The sequence below is a fragment of the Ambystoma mexicanum genome, chromosome 8, assembly GCF_040938575.1.
Source record: "Ambystoma mexicanum isolate Mex_15411 chromosome 8, UKY_AmexF1_1, whole genome shotgun sequence".
Lineage (NCBI taxonomy): Eukaryota > Metazoa > Chordata > Amphibia > Caudata > Ambystomatidae > Ambystoma > Ambystoma mexicanum.
In genome coordinates this window covers 1,488,591,100-1,488,618,020 of record NC_090929.1, presented here as the reverse complement: position 1 = coordinate 1,488,618,020, position 26,921 = coordinate 1,488,591,100, and the positions used below count along the sequence as shown (strand labels likewise).

Here is a 26,921-nt window from a genome sequence, read left to right as displayed (position 1 = left end):
AGGCAAGAAAGGGGTCAAAGTGGTCCTTTGAAAGTCTTTGACCAACAGATGATTGTGAAGCCGAGGGAAATGAATCCCACATCGTAAGAGTTAAATGAGAAAAGTAAGATTGGCAAGAGTGAACCCGAACGAGGGATGTCCACAGTGAACTGTTGAAAAAGGCATCGAGATTCATGAATGTTACAAAGAAGATTGTGTTGAAAGCCATAGTGAGGGAGGCTAACAATTGAGGAGGGTCCGAGCCTGTAAGAGGGCGATCCATGGGTGAAAGACATCACCCAGTGTATTTGTGAAAATGAACTCTTTGATTATTATTTGAACACATCGGGCCTATGGCTGCAAGAGACTTTTTACCAGAAAAGAGACTTAACCACCGAAAGCCCTGATTGCTGTTAGCTTGTGCTGGGACAGCTCGAGCATGTGCTGTGCTCTAAAGTCCTAACTTGTCCCCTGCTGAAAAGGTGGGGAAGGGAGAGCCCTGGCACCGCATCCTGACTTATTATTTGTGAACACTTCTTTCTTTCTTATGAACATCCCACACTTCTTTTTGTATTTAGCGTGAGGATTGGCAATAGTTTCTTGTTACTATAGACCTTTTTAATTGACAGTGACAATACTAGGACTGCCTTATTGTTTGGTGGTGGAAGCTTGCTCCCTCCCATCTTAGATTTAGGTTAGACTTTTTTCCAACCTACCTCTACAGTCTAATAAACACCCTTGAACTGTGATCAGTTATCTGTCTTTACTGTTGCCACTAAGAGTTATTTACACTACTATGTATTATTTTTGATTGTGTTCTTTGCTAATGGAATTCATGTTTTTCTTTATTTTTCCACAGATTGGATGATTTAGAAAGGAAACTGAAAGGTGATATTGAACAGGGAATGGGAATATTCTGCACACTTGGGGAGGAAGAGTCAAACAATGATGAAGAGGGGACACTTTCAGAAGAGCACAGGTGGAATTGTGTTAATATCTCCAATTGCTTTCTTGATCATTTTGAATTTTATATTAAAAGGAAATCAAAAACATTGAAAGACCCCAAGTGTGTTCAGAAGGCACACATCCAATGTTACATGACATAGAGCTATAATAAACCAGGGAAATGTCCTATTGACCTAATAAAGCAGGAAGAGCGCATGGCACCTGAATGAAATATATAAAGAAAGAACTAGGATAAATTAATTGGCATAGATTTTAATCTGGCACTGTTCCTGGTGTAATGTTGTAGTACCACAGCCTTGCCTGGAAGTGAACTAGTAAGGCAGAATTCAGTGTTTGGGGTTCTTTGTCTTAATTTACCAGGTTTCTAAATTGTATTGCTGGATTTCATTGTTTATAGCTTTCTACTAATACCCCCATGAAGGTACATGCCCATGCGACTTCCAGGACAGGATGTTTTGCTGCATTTTACAGCAGTGTTGTGTATGGGCGGCCTCCCCACATTGCCTCATTCTCCCACCTCCTCACTTAACCTTCGCACTGTTCCCCCAACCCCTATTTTACCACCTCCTCATACCTACCAAACTTACCACAGTAAAATACGGTTAAATTTCCTAGTGTAAATTGCAGTCACATGGAGGGGTTGCACATTCTCACCTAGACATTTTGGAGTAGACTGCTGCCAGTTGTACGTTTTGTTTCTGCCTGCGCCATGCTGGATGCTGTAGCCTTTTTAACACATTACTAGCCTAGTGGCTATTTGGGTACTAAGCAATGTTCTCCAATCCATCCAGAATGGTTACCCTGCTGACATAGGCTCTTTCAGAGCCCACAAATATCTGTTTGTTTGTATGCCTTTCCAGTTGAGATTGGATTGAATTTTCCAGATGTTCCAATCCGCATCTGTTTGGGTGTGCCTGGTTGTTTGACTGACTTTTCACCAAAAGAGTACTGCATGCCTGTATAATGGTGGGTAGGGTTAACCTTTTCGATGGTGTGACTGTGTAGGAGACCTGTACTAGTCTCATATGTGATGGTGAGGTGGAGGACCCGCGAGGCTGCTGTGACCTTCTGTCCTAGCTGTACCATGTCCTTTTGTGAATTCTCCAGTCAATGTCTCCTGTAAGAATCTCTGGTGTCTCGTCTGCTGCTGGAGCCTCTAGCCTTCCCTGCTGAAATACACATGCTGGCAATTCTTGTACTCATCAGACCCCTCCGTCAGTCCCGGCTCGGTCTGTTCCATCCGCAAAACCTTCTCTGGGTGTACCTGTGCTAGGCACCTTCCCGACAGGTACCAGCAGAGCGAAGGAGGCACCACCAGATCTTTTCTCACAAAGCCCACAAGGCCCGAGTTCCCTGCCGCATCCCCTGTGAGGCCTCGAAGGGTATTGCCTCCAGCCCCTGTCTCCTCCTTCTATCCTGTCGCAGGACAAGGAGGAAGATGAGACGTCGGCCCACACCCTATGGAGGGTGGTGTTGGCTTGCCACCACAGCCGGCTCTGCGGCATGTACAATTGCTTCAGCCTACTCGCCCTACGAGTCTCTGGCCTCATGCACCAATCTTCACACCTCAGGATCTGAGAAAAATACCTCCAAGAGATATTTCTTTGGACGTTTTGTCAACTCTCCACAGTCTGGTCGTGGAGATTCAGCAGCGTCTACCACTGGGTGGTTGCTGGTCCTCCTGTGGTTCTGGGCCTGGCTCAGCTGTCCAGTCCGTCAAGACTGCCTCAGCCCCTCCTGGTGCCACTTCCTCCAGTGCTTATGATCCCGCAGCCACTTCCTATTCCATGGCCCCCTATTGTTGAGCTGGACCTGACCGACATAGACAGTAATGCGGACACCAACCCGGATAAAGATGGTACCCAGGGTACAGATGAGTTTGCGGAGTATGTCCAAGTCCCTGCTAACAGTGAGCTGCCAGAGGTAGAGCTACCATCTAGAGGCTCTCAACCCGGATGAATTTGGGTCTATCCAGGTGATGATTTCCTGGGCAGCCAAGCTTTTTAACGTAGTCCTGATAGGAGGAGGGATTCCTGTTCCAGGATTGTGAATCCTCCAAAAAGATTGTGGCCTCAGTCCCGCTCTTTTGGAATGACATCTGGGAGAATGGGCTGGTGGTGATGCAAAAACATCAACCAGGAAGAGGCTGGGGAAGTATCTGGCCTCGGATACAGTTCCTGAATTCCTTGGAGGGCATTGAACGCCAAAATTGGCTGTTGCTAGGAAGAGGTCATCTGACCGATAATCCTCATCCTCAGTTCCTCCAGACCAGGAGGGAAAGAAGCAGGATGCGGCTGGAAAGCACATAACTACCACTGCAGCATCAACAGTGAGTGCTGCCAATGCCCTAGTTATCTTTGCACGCCATGACCGAGAACTCTGGTACAAGTTGTGACCCATGCTTGATTACCTGCCAGAGGATAAAAAAAGCCGAGGCCATGGCCATCATGCATGAGGCGTAAGTGGCTTCTGACCATGCGATCATTGTAGCACTGGACATTGCTGACTGTGTTTCCTGCAGATGGGCATTCGGGGGTGGGGGGGGCCTACACCGTCAAGGTTGGCTCAGGACCACAAAACTCAGGCAGGACGTCCAGGCCAAGGTGGTCGACAGGGATAACCTTTTCGACAAGGCAGTGGACAAATCCCTTCTCGCCATCAAGGCAGACAAATCTGTCGTCTTCAAACCTCACAGGGGGCTTCTTTCGCGACCCAGTCACATCAGGAAATGTCACTACCAACACCTCTCTGGAGGGTTGGGGCGCCTGCACTGGCCAACTATACGCCACGGCTATGGCTCCCAGAAGAGAAGATTTGCATATCAACATCATGGAACTGCGGGCAGTTTTCTGGGCTCTAAGTCTTTCAAGCCTCAATTTTTAGGAAAGGTTGTCAGGATCTTTACAGACCACATGACCACTGTGTATTAAATCAAGAAGCAAGGCCGGAAAAAGATCTCTGTCCTTTCCCTGGATGCACAAACAATGGCACTGGGTCGTTGCTCAACAAATGTTTCTAGACATGTTCCACTTGACAGGTGTTCAAAACACCATTGCAGATTCTCGGCAGTGAGCTGCGGTCCTTCCACAAGTGGGAGACCCAGCAAGCTCAGGTGTCTCGGATCTTCAGCAAATGGGGCCGGCCTCAGATTGACCAACGACCTACACCAAGGCTTGCAGTTTGCCAGCATTTTCCCTCAAGCAAGGAGTCTGTGGGACGCTTTCTCGATCCCATCGGAAGGCCGATTTCTGTACGCATTCCCACCAATACTGTCGCTACTACGTGTGATCAACGCACCCAAACTACCCTGCTGCAAGATGAGCTTCATTGCACCGGTGTGGCATATGCAGATCTCCTTCACCTTTTGGTGGCTCTATCCTAAACCATAATCCAGCTTCTCTGAGCCTAGTGGCCTAGCTCCTGCAGTCCTAGAGTTTGGACACTGCTTGCTGTCCTTGGAATGCAAAAACATTCTGGCTAAGGTCAGGGCTCCATCGAAACTTGCCTGCTACAAACACAAGTGTGCGCGTTTTACAGTGTGGTGCTGGTCAAAGAAGATTTCTCCATGGTGCGTTACTTTGCCACAGCTTCTTCCATACTTGCTCTCGCTTGCCAAGGTTGGCCTTGCCAATGCATCAATCAAGTTACACCTGGCTGTCATCTCCCAGTGCACCCGGACTCCAGGCAAGCTCTCCCTTTGGTCACAAGCCTTGTCAAAGAGTATCCCAAGGGCCTCTTCATGACTTATGCACCAGTGAAGGCTCCTGTGTAATGTGGTACTCTCCAAGCTCATAGGGCCACGTTTGGGACTATGCATCGGGTCCCCATGAAGTTTCTTTCTTGGAGAAACGCTTTTCTCATGGCTATCACCTCTGCCATGAGCATAGGTGAAATGCAGGCTCCCTCCTCTAAGCCTCCCTATTTGTCGTTCCATTCAGCGAAAGTGATTCTAAGGAATCATCCTTCCTTTATGCCGAAGGTACTATCAGACTCATCTAAACAAGCCTTTGGTGCTATCAGTTTTCTTTGCAAACCCTTCTTCGCCTCCTGAAAGAACTTTGGATTTGCTAGATGTTGGCACATGCCTTGACATCCTATGTTGCACGCTATAAGGACTTTCGAAAGACTTCTCTGCTTTTTGTAAACTTTGCACCTGTGTGACATGGCAAGCTCCAATCCAAAGAGTCCATCTCCCGATGGCTCCCTGGCTGCATTATGCATAGCCATCAGCTGGCCAACAGGCTGCTGCCAGGCAGAGCGATGGCCAGTTTCCACCAGAGCAATCTCATCTATGATGGTGCTCTTTTGGTGTTCCCCTGTTGGTTATCTGCAGGGCTGCTACGTGGTCTACTTGCACCTTCACGAGATTTTATTGTGTCGACTGGGATTACAGGGAGGGGTCTCATGTCGGGCAAGCAGTGCTTCGCAACCTGTTTTCTTGAGGGAAGTGTGTTCCAGGGAGAAGTCTTATTGCTTCTGTTGATCATTCTCACCTCCCGTGGTTTAATATATGTACTGCTGTGTAATCGTATTCATAGCATGTGAATCCATGTAAGTCCCCATGCTGGAGAAGTAACAAGTTACTTATTTTGAACTCTTGTTCTCCAGCATGGGTCTTGCATGGTTTCACTTGTAAACCCTCCAGCCTTCCCCTCTTCTTGGTTCCTACTGCCACTTTACATGTGCAACCAAATCTGAATATGGCCACCAGGGGTAGAGCTAAATACGAATGCCATTGGTTGGGGCAGAATGGCCCAAAGTGACCTCAATCGGCTATTTAAGCGCCAATGCAATTTTTAGCTTGAAGCTAAACTGCTTAATTTTACAGAGTATTCTGTGAGGGGTCAAAAATGTGAGGGGGGCAACATAGTTTTCAACTTAAGCCATTTTATTAAAGAAACTGGTTGGATAAACGCCTCACTATCCCTATCCTGACCGGGGTTTCCCTTCCTAAAATAAACTATAGGAAACACTCTAACAAGGGGATATCTAACCCTCACACTTATACAATAATCAAAGCAAAAAGGAAATCTATGGCAATTCAATTCAACAACAATATCTAACATATGACTTGATTCACAATATGATCAATTTCTCTTGAGGTACATGGGTGAACTTCTCTTCCCCAGGTCCAAATAACGGTTTTATCCACAGTCCAAAGGAAAACAAGGAAATCTGGTTTTACACAAAGCGCCAATATAGTTCTCAAGTTATTTTACTCAAATTCACAAAGTTTTGTTGCTTCAATAAAGTGTCTTGAAAGTCACAAGCTCTCACTCCTCCTGGAATAAAACCTTTTTTTCACAGTTGTAGTAACGGATATTTTGGTCAGGATGGTTTACCACAATTTTATCTGCAGAAAGAATTTTACCTTTTTATTTCAACCAGCTTTCACAGTTCTTACCCAAAGGTCACATCTCAACATGTTGTTCTCTATTAGTACCACTCTTCAGCACTTACACCTTCTACTACCTCTTGTTTTCTTTCATTCGGTCCTTCTGGGCGATAACCTCTTGCCCTATGGGTATACTTGCCTGCCCGTCTACTTCAACAACAGAAAAGTGCTTCAATGGTAACTTACAACTGTGAGAAACCTGCAGGTGTCTGCCTGACTAGTTCCCAGGGTTCTGTCATGCTGGTGGCCAAGACAGGGCCGTCGCTATTGGATCCAGTTCCTGGGGGTGGACCAGTGAGGGAGGATCACCTGGATGGGGGTCGGTGGGGTCCTCGGGACATGGAAGTGGGACACCAACGGGTGAGATGCAGTATCCCCCTTATGACACCTTTTTCCCAAGCCTACCACATAGGATACACAAACACTTTAAACCCCTCCCTGCCACCTCCCCTGTGCCCCCCTCCTTCCCGATGCCAACACTTTCGCATTTCACAACGGACAAACACTCGAGCCATTTACCGGACAAGTCCCAACACCAGGGTCAGGCAAGGTCTGGCAATTGACCAGAACCGCACACACCTGACGGTCCTTTCCTTTCCCCACACGGATAAAAGGTGGAGCACAGGAGCGTAATACGAGCAAGGCAGACCGCACGACGAGAGCGCTAACTCAGCACAGCAGTTCAAGAGGAGGAGAAAGATGGCGCATAAAGAGAGGGTGACCAGGAGAGAAGCGACCTTGCCCTTTCCAAATAAGGCCTGTGAAACCTCTGCAGACGGAATCGTAAGACTGCGCACAATAGCCAGCGTGTGTTGCATCCAATGTCAACGGTACAGAAGACTCTCCTCCTCTGATAACCAAGCCGGGGAGAGACGTTTGTCTCTATGATACAAACCTTGAGTCCAAAGAGAAAGAAAGGCAAGCGGTTAATCACAGCCGGTGAGTTGATAAACAGAACTGTGTTGAACGACAAGTAACAAATGGCTAATTGAACTGTGAAAGGTTAAGAGCTATTGATGCAAAAAAATGGGGAAAACCAGCAATGGAGGAGTCCGGCACCACGTGGGTGCTCACACAGGAAACTCTGGCTGATTTTCCGATTGTTGAAACTACCATAACTTGAAGGCCTTGCGAAAGGTGAGAAAGTTGTCCTACAGGGGTTTTGTAAAATCCTCTGTACAGTCGAAAGTTTTTGACCGACGGATGATTGTGAAGCTTATGGAAATGAATCCCACATCGTAAGAATTGAATGAGAAAGGTAAGATTGACAATAGTGGCAATAGTGAACCTGAACGAGGGATGTCGGTCTAAAGTCCCGAAATACAGTGTGTTGACAAGATTGAACCCCGGCCGAGGGTGTCCTCAGTGAACTGTTTAAAACGACATTAAGCTTTGTGAATGTAACAAAGAAGGTTGTGTTGAAAGCCATGGTGAACCTGGCAGAGGGAGGCTAACAATTGAGAAGGGTCCAAGCCCGGAAGAGGGTGACCGAGGGGTGGAAAAGGCATCACCCAATGTATATGTGAAAAGGAACTCTTTGTTTATTATTTGAATACATTAGGCCTACAGCGGCAAGAGACTTTTTGGTAGAAAGGAGACTAAACCACCGAAAGCCCTGATTGCTGAAAGCGGAACTGTTAGCTTGTGCTAGGAAAGATCTTTTGTGTGCTGTGCTCCAAGTCCTACCTTGTCCCGTGCTGAAAACGTGGGTAAAGGAGACACCACGTACCGCATCCTGACTTATTATTTGTGAACACTTCTTCTTTCTTATGACCATTATCCCACACTTTTTGTATTTAGCGTGAGGATTGGCAATCGTTTTTTTTTGTATAGGCCGTGTTAGGCAAGAATTCATGTAGTAAACCTGTGAGAGACTAAACAAACTTTGTGCTCTTGGTAATAGGTAACCCACCTATTGGTATAGGCCTGTACAACACAAGTTGGTAGTGTGACTGAGCAGCCAGGCTTATCTCAAGTGGGGTAAATGTGAGCTGTAGCAATGAAATGCACAAATACAAGTAGGCAAATGACACACTGAAGGTTTTATTTAAAATAATAAGTTATTTAACTGTCGTTTTTAAATAAGCTTGTTTAAAAAGGGCTATGTATGCAGCAATAACTTCAAAATACTTTTCCATAACCAACACAAAACTAGAAGATATTCTTTAGAGATACTTCTTACACACGTCCTACAGCCTGAGGTGACTTCACTAACTAGGGCGGTAACTGCATTTATATATCACTAGTACACTTTGTAAATTCTGAGGTTGGCAGAAAGGAAAGGTTAGAGGAAGGCAAAAGGTTAAACAGGTTCTCAAGGCATGAGAGCACTTTAAATCTTGCAATGAAGTCTAGAAAAAAACCTTTCCCAGCAATATTAGTTTAAAGCCAATGCATCACCTATGAGTGACAGTAAGAATCAGTCAAATGGAATAGAATAGTCTGCAGGTAGCCAGGACAGCCAAAGTCAATTGGAGTAAAGTCTATGGAGCTGAGGCACTTCTAAATGTCTTGCCCAAAGTTAGTTTGTTGAAGAAAATCACTGTAAGGTCACAAGCTGTTACACTTGTGAAGGTTAGAGCTGAAATCAACTCTAGAAAATGGTTCATAGTGAATGTTTCGACAGTCACATTTTCGAATGACAAAAGTTCCAACAAAAGTGTCGGAAACAAAAGTTTTGAATGTATTATTTTTTTTTTTCTTATGGGGGGGGACGCCCCCGGCCCAAACCCCTGTTTAAAAATAAAGCCTTTAACATTAAAAAAAATACATTAGACACTTTTCTTTCTCGAAACTTTTGTTTCTGAACTTTTTGTAATTCAAAACTATTGTTTCGAAACTTTGCCGGACACCTAGAAAAGCAGCTACTGCAAGTCTCAACTGAGAAGAGCAAGCTACAGACACTGAGGTAAGTTTCCCAAGTCAGAACAGTACCTTTGGTTAGAAGAAGAGTGGTCCAGCTGGCTTGTATCTGGTTGCAGCGTTGCAGATCCTGTGTTCCTGGGCCTCCGTCATGGGGACAAGAGGGAGGACGTCTGGGGACTCCTGCGGTAGCCATTCGATGGTCGGCGGCAGCTACGGGCTCCTTTCGGATCAGCAGCACTTTGCGGTTTCAGCACTTGGTAAACGGCACCACCGCAGATCTTGGATACCGGTTGGGCTTCCTTTACTCCCGGAGTCCTGCACTCTGGTGAGATGACTCGCACTCGGGTCATCCTGCTCCTGGAGGGTCCTGGGAGACTCCTGGAGCTTCTGGTCGGATCAAAGACGTTGCACTCGACTACAGATTTCTCGACCACTGGCACTCCGTTCCCGCAGCAGCAAAGAAATCCAGCCAGTTGAGCAAGGTCGTCCAGTGGAGTTTGTCTCGGGGTTAGTTGGTCCAACTAACCCAAGGGAAGAAGTCGTCCCTTCCATAACTTCTCTTGTCGATTTTAGAAAAAGGAGTTTCAGCACAGCACCAGGGCTTCAGTGGGCAATTCAACAGTCCAGGAGGATGCACTAAGCTTTGTTCATGGTTTCTTCGCCTGGTTGGCCGACTCTTGTCTTCAGTCCCAAAACCCTTGCCTTTTTTTAGCAGGTTTCTTCCATTCATGCACAGCCTAGCTGTCACTCAACCAGCAGGGTGGCTGTCCTGCAAGGACAGCCAGCCAATCAGGACTGGGTGCATTCAGGCATACCTAAAGGTAAAGGACAGGGGAGTTTCGGGAACCTCCCTCACTTCCTGTCCTTCCAGACACGCTGAAGCCAGAGGCGGGTTTCAGTACAGAAGCCCCCCGAAAGGCAAAATTAACAAAGGGCTCAAATCTGGTTTGGCGCGCAGAGTAAAACCCAAAAAAGACCTCACAAACAGAAAATGGCGAAAAAAGACGACCGGGCCATTTGAACAAAATGGTCACCCATGGGTACATTACTGCAGCTGAGGATTCAGCCTGTGGTTTAAAAGCACAGTCGTAGGAAAATTGAACCACTGCCACCAGCCATTTAAAGTAGTGTGGGGTAACAAACATTTTTACATGAGTAGGTAGGAAAAGGGGCTATTAAGTAACCCCCCCAGCACTCCATATACAATGGGGTGTGCTGGACCTACAAAGAGAAAAGGTAAGTAAAGTAAATTTCACTTTGCTATTCTTGGGAACAGTAGTTCTCACAAGAAAGGGTATTTAAACCTTATGAGAAATCTAAAGGATTTCTCTGTGACACTCTACTGAAGGTGCTGTGTGTCACCATACAAAAGGAAGCACATAATTCAAATCCGGTCCAAACACATGAGAGAGTGAGAAAAAGGGCTCACTCCACGGTTAAAATTAAAAAAGTTCTAAAGTCCAGCAAAAGAGCTGGGGGTCTCTAAGGTTGAAGGGAATTGGCACAGAAATTGGAAATCACCCGAACGGGCCCTTTTTATTTGCCGACACCACTAGGACTGCCTTATTATTGTTTGATGGTCGAAGCTTGCTCCCATCTTAGATTTAAGTTTAGATTAGGTGTTTTTCCATCCTACCTATACAGTTTAATAAACACACCCTTGAACTGTGATACCTTGTGTCTGTCTTTACTGTTGCCACCATGAGTTCCTTACACAACTTAGAATAACAACTTCAAGTTTTCTCCAGCCTCAGACTTTAGACAAGTTAGGGGAAAACAAGGAGCTGCAGTAGTACTCATTCCTGGGCAATTCTGCTCCTCTCCCTCTGGGCAGCCTTTCCTCCCCCTTTCTAACTACAACCAAGTAGTGGCAATGACAGTCTTATTCTGCTTCTGCCTTGTCTTTGGTATTGTGAGCTTAAATTGGCCAGAGTTTTAGATTTCTCAAAGCACAAGTAGCTGATCTTACAATCTGTGTGCTTTTTACCAATTACCTTTTGCTTTTGACAATACTTGTTGGATTGGTAGTGCTCAGGTTTCACTCTCTTAGCTTGGGGATTGGTCGCACAATTCAGTTTTAAGCAGGATTCCCCAACCGGTTTGTTGTGCTTGCCATAAACTCGCAAACTATAGTTACATTGTTTGCTTACATTTCACTTAAGAAACCATGGCCCATGTAGTCTCGCGCACCGCCAGCAAACCCTCTTGGTCCGCCTTCACCCTAACCCTAAGCCTTCGATGCTCCTAAGAGTCTCCAGTGCAACCCTATCCAGGGGGGATAGCTCAGGGACTTTGTCTTGGAAGCAAGACAACGCATCGCAACACAGGTTTGAATCCTGATCCCACGCTTGGAAACCAGTCTCTGGTATTAAGCGCGTTATAAAAGAACAATTCTAATTATAACCCTGCCACCAGAGATCTCCCAGCTTCCTCAACCTCTTCTGCTTCCCACTGCAAAGTCGCTGCACAAAGTTTTGGGAATGGGCAAGCGTTTCTCTTTCACGCTTCCCGCTGTGCGACCTCTGCACTGGGGATGATTAGAGGCACAATCCCTCTCAGGACCCAATGTGGTCCTGGCGTCTTCTCTCTTCTCCAGCATGGGGTCTGGCATGGATTCACATGCTCATGAATATTCCCCGTCGTCAGGCTGGGAATCCTCGGTAAAGAAAAAACCAGTATCAGTTTCGTTTCTGATCTGTCTTTCGTAGTAATAACCAATCACTGGTCTCTGCGTCATACTGACCACAGCCAATGACTGCCCTCTACCTAAGCACCGCCTCTGGCAGCCATCTTCAGATTTTTACCGCACGTTCATGTGTTGGGATCCTCGTGCTATTGCTCTCGAGCGTTAGTGCTATTTTTTCGCGCTTTTTCACAAAAACTTCGATTCTTTCGGTCAAAAGAGCCTCAAGCTCCACCGATCCTACATCCGATCAACGGGGACCCGTGTCGGATTCATCTGTGCCCCTCAAGGGTGAAGATTTCGTCGAGCTACGCTTCGGAGGACTCCAGAAGCTTCTCAGGCCCGGTCTCGGAGATGGCCCAGGAGAAGGGAAGCTCGACGCCCGGAAAGCTGTTCAGGGCCTGCCCTGGATGCCAGCTGCAGAACGTCTTCAAGGAGGACGAACACTCTTTCTGCCTTTACTGCCTTCATGGGGACAAGACGCACGTGGAGAAGGACTGTGCGTTTTGCGGCAACATGTCGGAACGGACCATGAAGGACCGCCATCAACGTCTCGCCAGCTGGCTGGAGGGTAAGAGCCCGTCTGGCGAGAAGAAGAAGAAATCTGAGCGGTCTTCTAAGACCTTTGAGGGCGCCCCGGCGACGGGGGCCCAACATAAGGCCAAGCACCGCGAGTCCGCTGGCACCGGGAGCGCCGAACGGTCGGGCTCTACGGGCGCCAGGCAGGGCGCACCCTCCCCGGCACCATCAACCACGAGCCAACGCTCTGGGTCGGGTAAGAGGAAGGCCGAGCACCCGGCGAAGCTCCTGGAGAGACCCCGGTCGAGCTCTAAGGCAGAGGAGGAGCGTGGCAGTGCCCCCTCCCTCAAGGATAAGGCGGTGAGCGCACCTAAGGTGGTGAAGGCCTTGATCCATTCGACCAAGCCCTCTATCGAAACGGTCGCGGCGGCCCTGGCCCAGCCTGTGGAGGCTGCACCAGTGGTGGCGGCCTCGGGGCCCAGAATCTCCCTGCCTCCTCGGAGGGAGTCTTCTTTCGTGCCCATCGATAGGACCCCCGTGAAACCCTCCGTGGGGAAGAAGGGGGGGCAGGGCGTCGTCGTAGATTCGGCCTCAACCTCAGAAGAGGAACTGATCGAGGTCTTAAGCCACGGCCTAGGCGTGGAACAAGACCAGCCCGTCGGAATGGGCCCCGACGCAGGTGACGACGACGACATCGTCGAGGATACCGACGGGGCCCCTGCTCGCCCGTCGGATTCCCCTCTGCCAGCGCCGCAAGACAACTCAGCGGCCATTTTGTTGGCTATACAGTCCTTATGCTCCGAGATAAGGACGAGACTACCGTTACCGACGGAGGAACCTCTCCCGTCGGGGGATCCAGAACCGGGGCCTTCTGGTGTTCCCCCTACCAAGAAAAGAAGGATTCATCCACCGCCTCCTTTTCAACCGTCGCGCCCCGTCCAGCCCTCCTCCCCGTCCACCCGAGGGGATGATACGGGGACTGACACGGCAGCGACGGGTACGGACGACGAGGCATACGACGAGGATTTTCCGTCGTCGCCTCCCACCAGGGCTTCTCCGCCCGACGAGATTGGATCGTTCCACTCAATGATCGCCAGGGCATCCGAGCTTTTCCAACTCTGCCCTGAGGAGAAGAAAAAGGAAGGCTTCCTTTACCAACGGCGCGAGACCAAGAGGAAGACGGTCCTCGCAGTGCCCCTGTTGGACGACATTTGGGATGAGGGCCTTTCCCTCCTCAAGAACCCTTCCACGACGCCAGCGAAAAGAGACCGGTACGAGAAAAAGTACCGGGTCCCGGACTCGGCCCCCCTATGCCTCCGGGCGCAGCCTACCCCGGACTCCGTCGTCTCCGCGGCAGCCAGGAAGAAAGCGGGGGGGGGTGCGGCCTCCACGTCGACTTCCCCGCCGGACGGCGAGGGAAAGAAATTGGATGCCATGGGACGCAGAGTCATCTCGTCGGCGGCGACGACGATTAAAGCGGCCAACGCCTTGGCTATCGTGGCCCGCTACGACAGGGAACTCTGGTACAAGATAGCTCCCCTGCTGGATTTTCTGCCGGACGACAAGAGGGCGGAGGCCCTTGAGATCCTGCAGGAAGGTGAGGTGGCCTCGGACCACGCCATCACCGTGGCGACGGACATCGCCGACACTGGGTTCCGCCAGATGGGCAACAGCGTTTGCCTTCGACGTCGCGGATGGCTCAAGGCTACGGACTTTCGGCAGGACGTCCAGACCAGGGTCCTGGACATGCCCTTCGACGGGAACAACCTGTTTGGGAAGACAGTGGACGATTCCCTTCAGGCCATCAAGGCGGATACTGAGACGGCCCGGGCCCTTGGAGTACTGCAGCAACGGCGGACGCCCTTTCGGAGCGGCGGAGGCAAGGGCGCCTCCAAAGGTTCCGGCGGCGGTTTCGCTTCCTACCGTCAAGCGGCCCGCTCGTCGTCGCAAGAGGCCTACAGAGGACGAGGCAAGTCTGGCGGACCCCGCCGTCGTCGCCAAGGAGGCCAAGGCGGCAAGGCCGCGTCCAAGCAGGATTGAACCGGCCGTGGGGTCGGGCCCCCACCGAAGCACCCCGGTGGGAGGCCGGCTGGCGGGCTTCGTCAGCGTGTGGGAGTCCATCTCCACCGACCGTTGGGTGCTGGACGCCCTGGCCCGGGGCCACGCGCTCGAGTTTCAAAGAAGGTGCCCGCGCGTCCCCCCCCGTGGCCAGGAAAGAACTTCACGTCCCTCAACTTCTCCTGGAGGTAAAGGCGATGCTCAGAAAGGGCGCCATCGAACTCGTCCCAAAGAGGCTTCGGGGCTCCGGAGTCTACTCGCGTTACTTCCCTTCGGACTGCGGTCGGCACCCAGGGTTTTCACCAAGTGCCTCGCACCGGTGGCGGCGCAGCTGCGCCGCGAGGGGATTCACGTCTACCCCTACCTGGACGACTGGCTCATCCGCGCCAAGACGAGGGAGCTCGCCGTGGTCCACACGGCAAGGACCGTCCAACTCCTCACGGACCTGGGATTCTCCGTGAACTACGCCAAATCCCACCTGGTGCCCGCGCAAGTCGCACTGTTTCTGGGAGCGAGGCTCGACACAGTGTCCCTTCTGGCCTCCCCGTCGGAGGAGAGGACCAGGACCATCCTGGGCAAGGTGCAACGGATGTTGGTGGCCGACGCGGCCAAGGTGAGGTCCATCAAGTCCCTCCTCGGGATGATGTCTTCCTGCATCTACCTCATTCCCATGTGCAGGCTCCGGATGCGCCCGTTGCAAGAGTTCCTGGATGCGCACTGGATCCAGACGACGGGCAGCTTCGAGGAAAGGATCAAGCTCGACGAGAGTTTCCGACGAGCGATACGGTGGTGGGGCACCCGCGCGCATCTGACGGCGGGCATGGACTTCCAGACCCCAGCCCACCAGGTGACTGTGACCACGGATGCCTCCCTAGAAGGGTGGGGAGCGCACACCGAAAATCTGCACGCAAGGGGACTCTGGCTCCCGACGGAGAAGTCCCTGCATATCAACGTCCTGGAGCTCCGTGCAGTGTTTTGGGCCCTCAGGTCCTTCCTTCCGTCCCTCAAGAGCAAGGTGGTGAGGATCTTCACCGACAACACCACCACCATGTTTTACATCAGGAAACAGGGCGGAACCAGGTCCCCAGCGCTGTCCAAGGAGGCGCAGGACCTGTGGCATTGGGCCGTCGCCCAAGGGATTCTTCTGGTGCCGTTTCATCTGGCAGGGATAAAAAACACCATCGCCGACTCACTCAGCAGGGAGCTGCGCTCGTGCCACGAGTGGGAACTACGGCAGGATCTGGTGGATCGCCTCTTCCGACGGTGGGGCACACCCCAGATCGACCTGTTCGCGACGGCGACGAACACCAAGTGCCGGAGGTTCGCCAGCAGGTTTCCCCAGACGAGGAGCATGGGCGATGCTTTCTCGTTCCCCTGGGAGGGCCTGTTCCTCTACGCGTTCCCTCCCTTGCCTCTGCTAATCCGGCTCGTCAACCAGCTCAAGAGGTCACGGTGCAGGATGATCCTCGTCGCACCTGCGTGGCCGAGGCAGATATGGTTCCCGGACCTTCTGGACTTGTCGGCGTCCCCGCCAATCAAGCTGCCGGCGGACGCGGATCTACTCTCCAGGGAAGGAGGCGCCATCCTCCACCACGACCCGAAGTCGCTGAACTTGCAGGCCTGGCTCCTGCAGCGCTAGAGTTTGGAGGATACGACATACCGGCCGATTGCAGAGAGGTTCTTGCAAAGGCCAGGGCGTCCTCGACTCTTAAATGCTACGGACACAAATGGAAGAGGTTCTCTGTCTGGTGCCACGCACAGAAGATTAACCCTCTACGGATTACGGCTCCCCAAGTGCTGCCGTACCTGCTGACGCTGGCCAAAGCTGGTCTGGCACACGCGTCCATCAAGATTCATCTTGCTGCGATCTCCCGATACACCAGAACCACGGGCCGGACGTCCTTGTGGTCTCATCGTCTGGTGAAAGAGTTCATGAAGGGACTGTTCAGATCGTTCCCGCCGGTGAAGGCTCCGGCCCCGGCGTGGGAGCTCAACGTGGTGCTGACCAAGCTCATGGGACCTCCGTTCGAGCCTCTGCACTCGGCCCCGTTGAAGTTTCTATCGTGGAAAACAGCTTTTCTCGTGGCCATCACCTCCGCACGACGAGTGGGAGAGATCCAGGCCCTTTCCTGCAAGGCCCCGTACTTGACTTTCCACGACACGAGGGTAGTGCTCAGGACGCACCCCTCCTTCATGCCCAAGGTACCGTCGGACTTTCATCTCAACGAACCCTTGGTGTTACCTGTGTTCTTCCCGTCGCCTTCGTCGCCGGCTGAGAGGACTTTGCACTCGCTGGATGTAGCTAGAGCGCTGAAGTTCTACGTGGACCGCACGAAAGGTTTTCGGAAGACGTCACAACTCTTTGTGAACTTTGGACCTGTCAATCAGGGGAAGGCTCTCTCGAAGGCTTCCATCTCCAGATGGCTCTCCGGCTGTATCATGTACTGTCACCGGTTGGCAAACCGACCGCTGCCTGGCCGTCCGAGAGCCCATTCCACCAGAGCGATCGCAGCTACCACGGCGTTCCTATCTGGTGTGCCCCTGCTGGACATATGCAGGGCTGCTACGTGGAGGTCGACGCACACCTTCACGAAATTCTACTGCGTCGACCGGGATTCCAGGGAGGAGTCCAGGGTCGGCCAAGCAGTGCTGCGCAACCTGTTCGCCTGAGGTGAGCCTGGTGAGGAGGTAAGATGCTTAATGTTGAGTTGATGTGATGCTTAATGTTGAGCCTTTGCCACCTCCCGTGGTTGTGCATGTGTGTACTGCTATGTATTCTTTATTCATGAGCATGTGAATCCATGCCAGACCCCATGCTGGAGAAGGAACAAGTTACTTACCTGTAACTGTTGTTCTCCAGCATGGGTCTGGCATGGATTCACATGCGAACCCTCCCGCCTACCCCTCTGCGGCTCTTCACTTGGTCATACTGCCACTTCACGTGCTTCCAAATCTGAAGATGGCTGCCAGAGGCGGTGCTTAGGTAGAGGGCAGTCATTGGCTGTGGTCAGTATGACGCAGAGACCAGTGATTGGTTATTACTACGAAAGACAGATCAGAAACGAAACTGATACTGGTTTTTTCTTTACCGAGGATTCCCAGCCTGACGACGGGGAATATTCATGAGCATGTGAATCCATGCCAGACCCATGCTGGAGAACAACAGTTACAGGTAAGTAACTTGTTCCTCCTCCAGTCCCGCCTCCAACTACAAATGCAGCCTGCACTGCTTCTTCCTCTCCTGCTTCTCCTCCTGCCTCTTCACAACATCCACCTGGGGGGATAATTAAACCTGTGTCCATCAGGTGTGGGTCCTCTATGGTTAATCCTACAGTTCTGTCACTCTTTATCCCTCTTCCTCGTCTCGGTACTGCAGGAAATATGGGAATTGAGGTCACTGGTGACGAAGTTAGTTTTTCTAACTTTTTCTCAAGAAATATCACAAAGGTTCATCTTTACACCTTTTGGTAAAGAGGAATATAGGTCTTTAGATGGAATGCTGTTACATTTATAAACTTCCTTTCCTTACACCTTTTGTGAGTTAGGGGGATGTTCAACTGTTTGAGTTTCCTGCGTTTGAGAAGGATGTCCATCTTTTATTCATACAGGGTTTCTAACTAATTCTAACTAGTTATTGTGGCAACAAGCCATTATATATTGTGGGAGTGAAAACATTTCTCCTTCAAGAGAATGCAAATACTGCGTCTCCATGGATTCCTCTCACCTCCCTGAGCCTGTTCTCCTCCCAGGGGGTTGCCCACAGGGTCAGGATCAGTAAGCGTCAGCCTTTCCTTGGCCATCTTGGAGGAGACCTTCAGTGAGGGGTCCATTGGGTTCAATAGAATTCGTAGATGACGGTGAATATTCATAGCATGAAACATCCATGCTGTAGAACAAGAGTCACAAGTAAGTAACTTGTTGCTTTTTCAAGTGTTACTGCATTTCACTCTGTTTTATCTCCTGTTCTAGCTAGCTTGTGCCCAGTTGCATCTATTAATTTCTGTTATGTGATTGGTGAAATAGGTCCTTTTCGATCCAGCACTGTACTTATTTAACGTTATTGACCCGAAACACTGTTTGGGTTTGCCTAACTGTAGTCACCATTTGACTTCCTCCTGCAAAGTGTGTAGTATGTGACTGTTGGGCAACTGTATTTCCATTAGGTTTTGTTAAGAGTTGTTCACTTGAACCTTTGAGACTATTTTCATGTGCATTCTGTACTGTTCTTAACTGTTTTGCAGTTTAATACGCGTGATTTACCTTTGTGTGTATGCTGCCATGTACAATCACAAGACAGTCGCCAGTCTGTTCTTGGGACCCCACTGTGAAGTGGTGAAAGGGGCAGTTAATACTCTGAGCTTGTCGAGGAGGTATTTGGTGTTGTGAGAAACCTGAGGGTATTCTCCCAGATATCGAGAATCTCTTATTCAGGTGGGCAGGGAAGGGCCGACTCTCTCAGTATCCAACCCTGAGTGCAGACGAGTGAGGGAGGATCACCTGGTTAGAGGAGCCCGGGGTTATGCCTTGGGGATTGGGGGGGATACCCCAGGTGAGACGCAGTATTGTACCAGGACGAAGGCCAGGAGAACGAAGCCCCTGAGGCCTTTTTAGGTTATTCCACATCTACGTACCTCCCACCCAAAGAATCTCCCTTACCCAAATCCAACAGCCCCTCCATATCTGGTAAATCCAATAGAAACTCCAAACTGTCTGCACTAGACACTGCATCTCCCAGAATCTCTGTTCTACCATTGCATACCCAAATTCTCCCTATCATTCTCCTCTGCTTCCCTTTGATTATTTCCCGAACTCCCAATCTGTTGTGACAAAACCCCTCCCACAATCTACCCTATTCAATTCACAAACCCTACAATGCTCACCTTTCTAAGTTAACCAACCACCCCCTTTCTTAAGACACCTTTTCGCAATCCTACTTCGTAGGATACTTGGAAAATCTACTTCCCCCTTTTCCGACATGAACGCTTTCTTACACCGTGACAGTCAACAGACTAATAACAAAGCCGTTTACATGACATGTCCTAGCACAAGGGTCAGACAATTGACAATAACCAAACACACTGTCATGATTCCTGCCCCTCATGTCCCCAGCCCTCCAAGATGTCGGGCTGGAGCCAGGCCACGATCACCTACATGGCCCTCAAGGGCCTCTCCATCCCTCCAAAGACCCACTTGGAGTCAGACTTGACGCTTGTGGCACCAGACTCACTCACTCCCATAGGATAACATTGGGGATTGGATTTGTAGTGCTTTGATGGGGACAAGATGGATGCCCCCACACATTTCGGTTCCCAGAACTGCATGTGCAATCTAGTCTTTTGGGTGTGGTTCAGCCCAGAGACACCTGAGACACCCAGAGACTATTTAAGCCACGCCCAGGCTGAGAAACATGCTTTGTGTTTTCTGCACCTGCAGCGTGTGACGCTCACCGTGTTCAGGTCGGTCTCCAGTAGGCCTGCATCTTTCTTCTGCCCTCAGCTCCTGCAAGAACAAGAACACCATTAGGAACAGCCTTACCCTGCGGCGCTTCTGCCCATCATTCATCGCTTCTTCTGTTCTGCAAGCATCTTCGGCAGTGTCATTCACATCCTGGCAAGCCGCTTACTAAGGAAAAGGGAAAAGAACAGAAAAAAGGCATTAGTAAGCATTCAGCAAATCTTCGCTTATTTTTTAAAGACTGTACGAGCTTCAAACGCTTAACTGAATCCCAGCCGCTCTGGGGGAACTCTGTCTCCGGAACTTCTCTTCCATCTGTAAGAGGGAAAAGACACTCCAGGTTAGCGTGGAAACATCTAGAGGCGCAGCATACCGTGCTTACTCACCGCATTTCTTCTTCATAACCGGCATCCACGCTGAAACCGTTGCGGCACCTAAAAGACACAGAAAAAGAACTCAGTTCAATACAAATACGAAAGGGTCGCATCGCGCATCGCATTCTCACTCACCTTCAGCGCTACTCATCTCAGAAGCACGTCGCCGTCCCCGGACGACAGCCATCATCTAAGGAAGGAAAGGAGCGAAGTTAGAGAACTGTTCAAAAGACTCATTATATTTACCTGTCGGACTCTTGCCAGTGAAGTAACTAGGCAGCAAAGAGCCCCCATCAATCAACGCGCCCCTGCGCTGAAAGCAGGACTGAGAGCACATTTTCCAAGAAAACAAGGTGAGCTGTGGATCAAAGGGAAGTGTTGGACCCTGGGGAAGAAGGGGTTCAAGCACACAGAGACTATAGGGAGTTAAACTCTACCAATCCTGTGTTTCAGGCCCAGTCTCCAGTCGAGTAGACTCCAGGGAAGGGTTCGAAGTCGTAAGAGGTCAGAACAGGATGAGTGACGTCCCTGTGGATACCAGGTGAGCGTTACACACACCTGACGGCCCTTTAGCTTCCACAGAGGGATAAAAGGCGGAGCACGAGAGCGCACTACGAGCAGGGCCGAACGCACAAGAAGGCAGCTGTTCCGGGATAGCCGTTCAAGCGGAGGACAAAGGCAGCGAGACCTGAAAAGACGATGAGAAGGGAATTGCCCTGGCCCTTTTCAACTCTGATCTGCTAAGCCTCCGAAAAGGGAATCCTAAGACTGGAGTACAGCTAGCGTGTGGTGTGGCAGGTGTCAACGGTGCACAGGGGCCACCCGCGTTGATTACACAGGTGGGGAGGCATGCTGGCTACCAACGGGTTCAGCGCAGCCGGCCGATGAGTCGGAAAAAGCTGATAGCAAGCTCAACTGTATTGAGCACAAGGTTGCAATTGACCACATTATATGAACGCAAGGACTTGTGAACAAAGAACTTGTATGTGTTTGAACTTTTGGGAAAGCCCAGAGAAGGGCCAGCTGCAGAGTGGTCAGGCACCGCAGGAGTGCTCATTCGAAAGGACTCTGGCTGGTCCCTTTGTTGGTGTTGAAACTAACTGAAGGGCCTAGGAGAGGGTGGCGTGAAGTATCGGTGTGGTCCTACAAGGGTCACGTCCAATCCTTTGTACAATTGAAAGTCTCTGACCCGTTGCTGAGAGAAAGCTAGGGGAAGGGAACCTCCCCTTGTTTTCTGATAAAATTGTGACCGGATGCAAGTGTGAACCCGACAGAGGGATGGCAAGAAAAAGCAAGGGGACGGGAACCCCCTCACTTTCTGATAAAATTGTGAATTAGGGCAAGTGTGAACACGACACAGGGTTACCAAGAGAAAGGTTGGGAAAGGGAAACCACGCTTTCTGAAAAGGTGAAGCAGATCATGAACTGCGTTAGAAACTCATGAACTGTGTTAACAATGGCTATGGAAACCCGAAGGAGGGAGGCCAAGGAAAAAGCTAAGAGTCAGGTTGTAGCATGATGCACCCGAGAACATTGTGTTGATATTAAAGAGTGAAAGGCTGTACTGAACCCGACTGAGGGAGGGCCACATTGCAAGAAGGATCCAAGCCCAGCGGAGGAAGATCCAAGCGGCAACGATTAATCGTCCAAGGTGCAGGATCACCAAAGGAATTTTTGCTGGTTTGTCGTTTTGGTCCAGCAGGCCTTGTAAGGCAAGAGACTTTGTAGAAAAGAGACTTGGGCCCTGGAGGTCCTGGTATCATTGAATGGAATGGTGAAACTTGTGCTGGAGAGGCCCAGAAGTTTGCTGTGCTCAGAAGTCCTGCCTTGTCCCATGCTTAAAACGTGGGGAAGGAAGACCCAAGCCATACCATCCTGATTTATAATTTTTTGAACACTGCTTTCTTTTCTGGTGATCATTATCCCAATATCTTTTTGCAACTTAGTGGTAAGGATTGGCAATATTTTATTTTTAATATAGGCCCTTTTTATTTGACAAGACGCCACTAGGACTGCCTTATTTTTTGATGGTTATAGTTTGCTCCCATCTTAGCTTTAGGTTTAGATTAGGCGTTTTTCTCACCCATTCATACAGTTTAATAAACACCCTTGAACTGTGACCACTTGTGTCTGTCTTTACTGTTGCCACTATGAGTTCCTCACAGGGCACCCTCACTAAGTCAGGTAGCAGTCGCAGGAATGTTCACTCCTCTACAGAGACCAAGGTCCACAAAGGCTGTAGCCACACAGGCACTTGTAACACCATTGCTTTTACTTGTGCCAGAGACCATCCCCCAATTAAGGGGAAAGGGAAGGCCAAACCTCTTAAAGAAATTCCTCCTCTTATGGCTGATGTACATGGAGAGCTGTACAATTCCCCTCGCCAAACGCACACATTAAGCCTGGAAATTCGAGCCTCCTCCTTTAAGGTAGGAGCATCCAGACATTTTCTAGGTGGTCCAAAATGTTAGATTTGGTGTATGTCATGGGGCGGCATTGATCCACTTGCCACTGCCAAAAATATGGATGCTCCTGAAGCATTACAACTTTAATTGTAATAATGGGGTGTCCAAGTCACAAAAAATGTTATTCTTAGAGCCCATTGAGCAAGTAATGTTGCTTGGCATTAAATTATTTTAATTGATTTAAATACCAAATCATGAGGGGTTTTGTGGTTCTAGGCACGTCATTTTGGTTGCCACTTTTGATAAATGGTGCATTTTAAAGCACTCCGACAAGTAATATTAGTGATACGTGAAGAATACACATTTCAATTTGTAGGTCGGTTTGGGAGTTCACTCGCAAGGAATAATTGTGAAAAAGAAACTGTGCCAAAGTTATAAAGCACTTTAAGCCAGTAACCCTGACAAAAATGTGGTGGAGGCTTTGCTTTAACAAACATTTTTGCAGGGGTTGGACAACTTCACACTAGCATTTTTATAAAAATTAATACCATTTATCTGAAGCCAAATTAGGCTACTGCCATGCACAAAATAATGTTTTGCCATTAGGTGGGGACTACTGCACATTTAAGATTCTGTTTGGCGTTGGATGATCATATGTCTGTGTGACCTGTAAAGCATCTTGCACATGGTAACTATCTCGACAGCTCAAAAGTAAAGTACTCACCTTTCACATGGGACCATCCTGCAATTTGCAAGCTCAGATTATGTGGTAGTACTGACGTTAAATCAACCTTGAAAGGTTGAAAGTCTAGAATAGCACTAAGGGGGTAATACTTACTCCTGTTTTCTCAGTGCTTTGAAATGGGGGAAATCTGGCTTGAAGCGCCATAAAACCATACATTATTATACTATGTGTTAGTTATTAACGTGAATTGAATATTAGTGACTAATTTGAGGCTGCCCTTGGCATAGTTGAAGCAACTGAATATGTAAGGGCTGCTCTTTACATTTGGTAACTAAATGATGCATGTTCGAGATTAACTAGCAGTGGATGGCATTACTGGGGCATTTGAGGCTGCACTTGCATATGATGGCAACACCTGCACATGTAAAGCTGTACCGTAAATAAAAATGTTTATTGGCTGCTTCATAAAAATAGGTATTACCCAAATTGTTTGTTTACAATTGTTCGAATGAACAATTGAACGAATTTAAAGGGTCACAATTGACCTTTTCACAATTGACTATATATATATATTTCAATAAGGTCAATTGTAATTCGAACAGTTGTAAAACGAACAAATCGTATACAACCTAAAAATAAATTAACTTTTTTTTAATGATTTGGCTCCTGGGGTATGTATTTAAATATACATTTTTATTGCAGTTCCCATCCCACTTAAAGGCATGGTCTAGTAAAAAAATTTATTTCAAAAATAGATAGGCAACATGAAAAAAAAATACTAGCATTCTCTTTTTTAAAACTTCCTATGTAAAATTTTGAGCTATTCAAGCTCAAAATTCGCAAAAGCAGGCACATGGGCGCATCCATTTTGTGAAATGGAGGCCCTCCTGTGCTGGCTTTTGCTTTTGCGGCACTAATGAAGGAAAAGCCAGCCAGCTGTAGTATACAAAAGCTACCGCTGGGTGGCTTTCCCTTCATTAGTGCTGTACGCGGAGGACGGGGACCGGAGACCAGAGCAGGAAAGCTGCAGCTGAATCTCGGTAAGTGCTATTTATTTTTTTTAAAAAAAATAAGCACTAGCTGCGTTTTATTTTCTAAGATTTCCGGGCTGGAGGAGCCCGGAAAACTTAGAAATAAAACCGCAGCTTTAAAAACGTTGTATTTATGTTTGCGGTCGCTTTTGAAGCGACCGCAAACATAAATACAAAGTTATTGTGTTGGAAAACGCTGCAGTTTTTCTTTCTGCAAAGCTATTGTGTTGGAAAAAGCTGCAGTTTTTCTTTCGGAGGAGCCTGAGAAACTCGGAAAGTAAAACCGCAGCGTTTTCCAACACAACCACGTTGTGTTTTTGCCTGCTGTGGCTATCACTTTGGGTCTCCGGTGCTCGAGCACCGGAGACCCAAAGTGAAAGCACGAGAGCCCCAAATGGGAAATGCTAAATGCTGCGTTGTTTCTGCCTAAATCTGCTTTCCCATTTGGGGCTCTCGGGCTCCCCGTGGGGGTGGTTGGAGCCCGAGAGCACCAAATGGGAAAGCAGATTCAGGCAGAAACAACGCGGTTGTGTTGGAAAACGCTGCGGTTTTTCTTTCCGAGTTTCTCAGGCTCCTCCGGCTCGGAGGAGCCTGAGAAACTCGGAAAGAAAAACCGCAGCGTTTTCCAACACAATAACGTTGTATTTATGTTTGCGGTCGCTTCAAAAGCGACCGCAAACATAAATACAACGTTTCTAAAGCTGCAGTTTTATTTTTACGTTTTCCGGGCTCCTCCAGCCCGGAAAACTTAGAAAAAAAAACGCAGCTAGTGCTTATTTTAAAAAATAAATAAATAGCACTTACCGAGATTCAGCTGCACATTTCCTGCTCTGATCTCCGGTCCCCGTCCTCCGCGTACAGCACTAATGAAGGGAAAGCCACCCAGCAGTAGCTTTTGTTTACTACAGCTGGCTGGCTTTTCCTTCATTAGTGCCGCAAAAGCAAAAGCCAGCACAGGAGGGCATCCATTTCACAAAATGGATGCGCCCATGTGCTTGCTTTTGCGAATTTTGAGCTTGAATAGCTCAATTTTACATAGGAAGTTTTAAAAAAGAGAATTCTAGTATTTTTTTTTTGTTGCCTATCTATTTTTTAAATACATTTTGTTACTAGACCATGCCTTTAACATGTGTATCTGTGGCAGACTGACCTTCTGCCTCATCCCTGAAGTGACAGAGAACCTCCTGGCTCATCAAGGAGGCATCCGCTATCTGCTCTTATTGCTGCATTGCCAGGCTTTGCAGGAGAGGCAGAGGAAAGGTGAGGCCACATGGGAGGTAAGGCGGCACAACAAATGCAGGCCATATGAGTATCTCTGCTTTAAAGGAATAATGCTGCCGTAATCCACAGGATCCGATTTGCAAAGACATTGTGCCTGAATGCAAAGGCTGGGAGGGGAACCCTTTCACAAGTACAGAATTGTGCGTGAACAAAGAATAACTGGTTTGTGCAAGCAAGATAATTAACTGTACTCATTCACCCAACTACACAAGAGTTGGTTGGGATCATAAAACTGCAAGTTTCATGTGATGGAGATGTTGTAATGGCAACACGTATCTTCCCTGACTTCCATTACACATAATGGCACAGTCGAGGGACCCAGATTAATGAGGTGGTGGCGATGGGCATCCATTGGGGAGGGAGTACCTACACCCTGTGCTCACACGTCACTAAATTCCAAGATGGCGACAGTGCCTTATGTAATCTCAGGCCATCTCCCTTCCAAACTGCCTGACCACTACCTCACGGTCCAATTACAAGGGAGCCTTCAATACATTGGTGCCTTCGCTGTCCTCGGGCATCACCCAATGGGAGGGTGAACTCTATTATAAAGGGCAACCAGTTTAGTCTGACAGTGTGTGGAGTTGAGAGTAGGAGTTGGAGGGAGGAGTTTGACAGGGAGCGGCAAGAGACTAGTTTACTGAGGAAAGCGGGAGGAGAGAGCTAGAGTTTGTAGGGAGAGTGGAGGAGTTAAGAGGGTTCATCCAGTGGCAAAGAGATTTTTTGGCAGCGGACCATTGGAGGAGTTTGGGGGTGGTTGGTGAAAGAGAGGTTCATTGGAGATGAGTTGTTGTGGACTGGAACCTCAGAAGTGATATACTGCAGTGTGCTAATTTGCCAAGTCTGGGCTCCAGGTCCAAGGATTACACTGGAGTCCAGATAATGGCTGAAGATGTATTAAATCGACTGTTACCTACGGAACAGATCTTTTCCACCCTGTGGATTGGAGGTGGTGATAAATAAGCTGGGGCTCCCTGTGGTCCGTGGTGTATCAGTTAGGAGTACTCATAGGATTGGTATACTAGCACCATTTACTAATACTGTTGCCAGTGATGGACTGACAACCAGTACCCACAGCACATACAAAGCCCCTCCCCCCACATTCGCTGGGAACAGATGTTTCATCTTAGAGAGAGCATCAGGCATCCCCAGCCCAGGCTGTTGAAAGGGGAGGAAGTAGCTAAGGGGGGGATATTGCATCCATGGACGATCTAGATTGACATGTG

The 26,921-nt window shown here is 48.9% G+C and overlaps 1 protein-coding gene across 2 annotated transcripts in view; it reads left to right on the top strand.

The window, feature by feature from the left end:
• SLF2 (SMC5-SMC6 complex localization factor 2) overlaps positions 1–26,921 on the top strand; it is a 1,286,318-nt gene that overhangs the window by 301,994 nt on the left and 957,403 nt on the right. For both annotated transcript variants that reach the window (XM_069611667.1, XM_069611668.1), the window contains exon 7: positions 839–958. In XM_069611667.1, coding sequence (XP_069467768.1) covers positions 839–958 — 120 coding nt within the window. The remainder of the gene's footprint in view (positions 1–838; positions 959–26,921) is intronic.